General features: G+C 43.2%; 1 protein-coding gene across 1 annotated transcript in view; it reads left to right on the top strand.

The window, feature by feature from the left end:
• LOC143285653 (uncharacterized) overlaps nucleotides 1-2,500 on the top strand; it is a 119,616-nt gene that overhangs the window by 97,478 nt on the left and 19,638 nt on the right. Inside the window, exons 4-5 of the mRNA XM_076593049.1 lie at nucleotides 356-523; nucleotides 2,080-2,165. Of these exons, the coding sequence (XP_076449164.1) occupies nucleotides 356-523; nucleotides 2,080-2,165 (254 nt within the window). The remainder of the gene's footprint in view (nucleotides 1-355; nucleotides 524-2,079; nucleotides 2,166-2,500) is intronic.

The following is a 2,500-nucleotide window of genomic DNA, read 5'->3' on the forward strand; positions in this document are numbered from 1 at the left end:
CAACAACAACAACAACAACAACAAAATATTATCGCACACGCACCACTGTGTTTATCCTAAATGACTCTTCTGATATAAAAAAAAAAAATACATGCAAATATTATGAAAAACAACAAACACCCCCCCCCCCCCACCGCTCCCCCCAAAACAACAACAACAACAAAACAACAACAACAACAACAACAAAAACCAACATATTATCGCACACGCAGCACTGTCTTGACCTTAAATGACTTCCGATATTTAAAAAAAAAAAAAAAACCTTAAAAAAGAAGAAGAAGAAAAAAAAAAAAAAAAAGCTTCACCGCACACCCCGCACTGTGCTGACCCTGACCTATCCCCATGATCGTCTCAGCAGATCATCCTGAACTCCATGCACAAGTACCAGCCCCGGATCCACATCGTCAAGAAGAGCGAGAGCACCCCGGGCCAGGGCCCCTGTCGCCTGGTGGACGAGGTGCATCGAACCTTCGTCTTCCCAGAGTGCGTCTTCATCGCCGTCACCGCCTATCAGAACCAGCTGGTCAGTCAGTCACTTCGGTCCTGTCGTGTCGTGTCGTATCGCGTTGCGTCGTGTCGTGTCGTGTCGTGTTGTCTTTTTTTTTTCTTTTTTTTTTTTTGTTCGTTTGTTTTGTTTTCCAAGCTTGGCCGTATTACCAACACCATTTTTACAAACTGTGTATCGTATGTGTAAACAATAATGAAATACACACACACACACACACACACACACACACACACACACACACACACACACACACTCCCCTTCCACCCACACTGCCCCACCCCCCACTTCATCACCTCCCTACTCGTCCACTTCGTCCTACTGTCATTGCTTTCCATGGCGCAAGTTGTTGATGTCTGAACAATAATTACTGCCCTTGCTTTCCATGGCGCAAGTTGTTGATGTCTGAACAATAATGACTGAACTTGCTTTCCATGGCGCAAGTTGTTGGTGTCTGAACAATAATTACTGTCGTTGCTTTCCATGGCGCAAGTTGTTGATGTCTGAACAATAATTACTGTCGTTGCTTTCCATGGCGAAAGTTGTTGATGTCTGAACAATAATGACTGAACTTGCTTTCCATGGCGCAAGTTGTTGGTGTCTGAACAATAATTACTGTCGTTGCTTTCCATGGCGCAAGTTGTTGATGTCTGAACAATAATTACTGTCGTTGCTTTCCATGGCGCAAGTTGTTGATGTCTGAACAATAATTACTGTTATTGCTTTCCATGGCGCAAGTTGTTGATGTCTGAACAATAATTACTGTTATTGATTTCCATGGCGCAAGTTGCTGGTGCCTGCACAATAATTACTGAACTTGCTTTCCATGGCGCAAGTTGTTGATGTCTGAACAATAATTACTGAACTTGCTTTCCATGGCGCAAGTTGTTGATGTCTGAACAATTTACTGTAATCGCTCTCGCGTGCAAGGCTTCCACTCCCACTATCCACTGAACTGGCTTTGCACCTATCACTGTCTGTGGGAGGGGGTGGGGGGGGGGGGGTTGTAATAACTACGTGCACACACATCGCTAAAGGCTCTCTTGAAGTTCCTGGGAAATCTCTCTCTCTCCCTCTCTCTCTCTCTCCCTCTCTCTCTCCCCTCTCTCTCTCTCTCTCTCTCCCCCTCTCTCTCTCCCTCTCTTTCTCTCTCTTCACACACAAAAACACACACACACGCGCACGCGCGCACGTGCACACGCACGTACATTCTATTTCTAATTAATGCCGCAAATGAGCGTTTCACGAAATAAAACTTTTCCCAGTGTTTTATGCATATGATGTGTTGTTTTTTTAAAGAAGAAGAAAAAGGTTTGCATGTTGTGACACATAAAGGAGAACAGAGCTGAAACTGTTGTCTTAAAAAAAAAAAAAGATATATAATTTTTCATTCCCCGCTCTGTCTCTCTGTGTCTGTCTATCTCTGTCTCTCTGTCTGTCTGTCTGTATGTCTCTGTCTCTCTTTCTCTCTCTTACCTGCGATGACTCAAAGTCACTAACGATATACATATTCTCTGTTTGAAATATCCAATATTCACACGGTCATGTTCCCGTTTTAACCCTTTCACCTCCAGATCACCAAGCTGAAGATCGACAGTAACCCCTTCGCCAAGGGCTTCCGAGATTCCACGCGTCTGACAGAGTATGAGCGATGCGGAATGTGAGCACATACACCCTTTTTTATCATCTTGTTGACTCACTTGTGTTAACAAAGTGAGTCTATGTTTTAACCCGGTGTTCGGTTGTCTGTGTGTGTGTGTGTGTGTGTGTGTCCGCGTGTCTGTGTGTCTGTGTGTCCGTGGTAAACTTTAACACTGACATTTTCTCTGCAAATACTTTGTCAGTTGACACCAAATTTGGCATAAAAATAGGGAAAATTCAGTTCTTTCCAGTCATCTTGTTTAAAACAATATTGCACCTCTGGGATGGGCACAAAAAAATGAAGTCTAATTATATGCAAACTGCATTTACTGTTATATTTATATTTTTTGTATT

Source organism: Babylonia areolata, chromosome 9, assembly GCF_041734735.1.
Source record: "Babylonia areolata isolate BAREFJ2019XMU chromosome 9, ASM4173473v1, whole genome shotgun sequence".
In the NCBI taxonomy this organism is placed as follows: domain Eukaryota; kingdom Metazoa; phylum Mollusca; class Gastropoda; order Neogastropoda; family Buccinidae; genus Babylonia; species Babylonia areolata.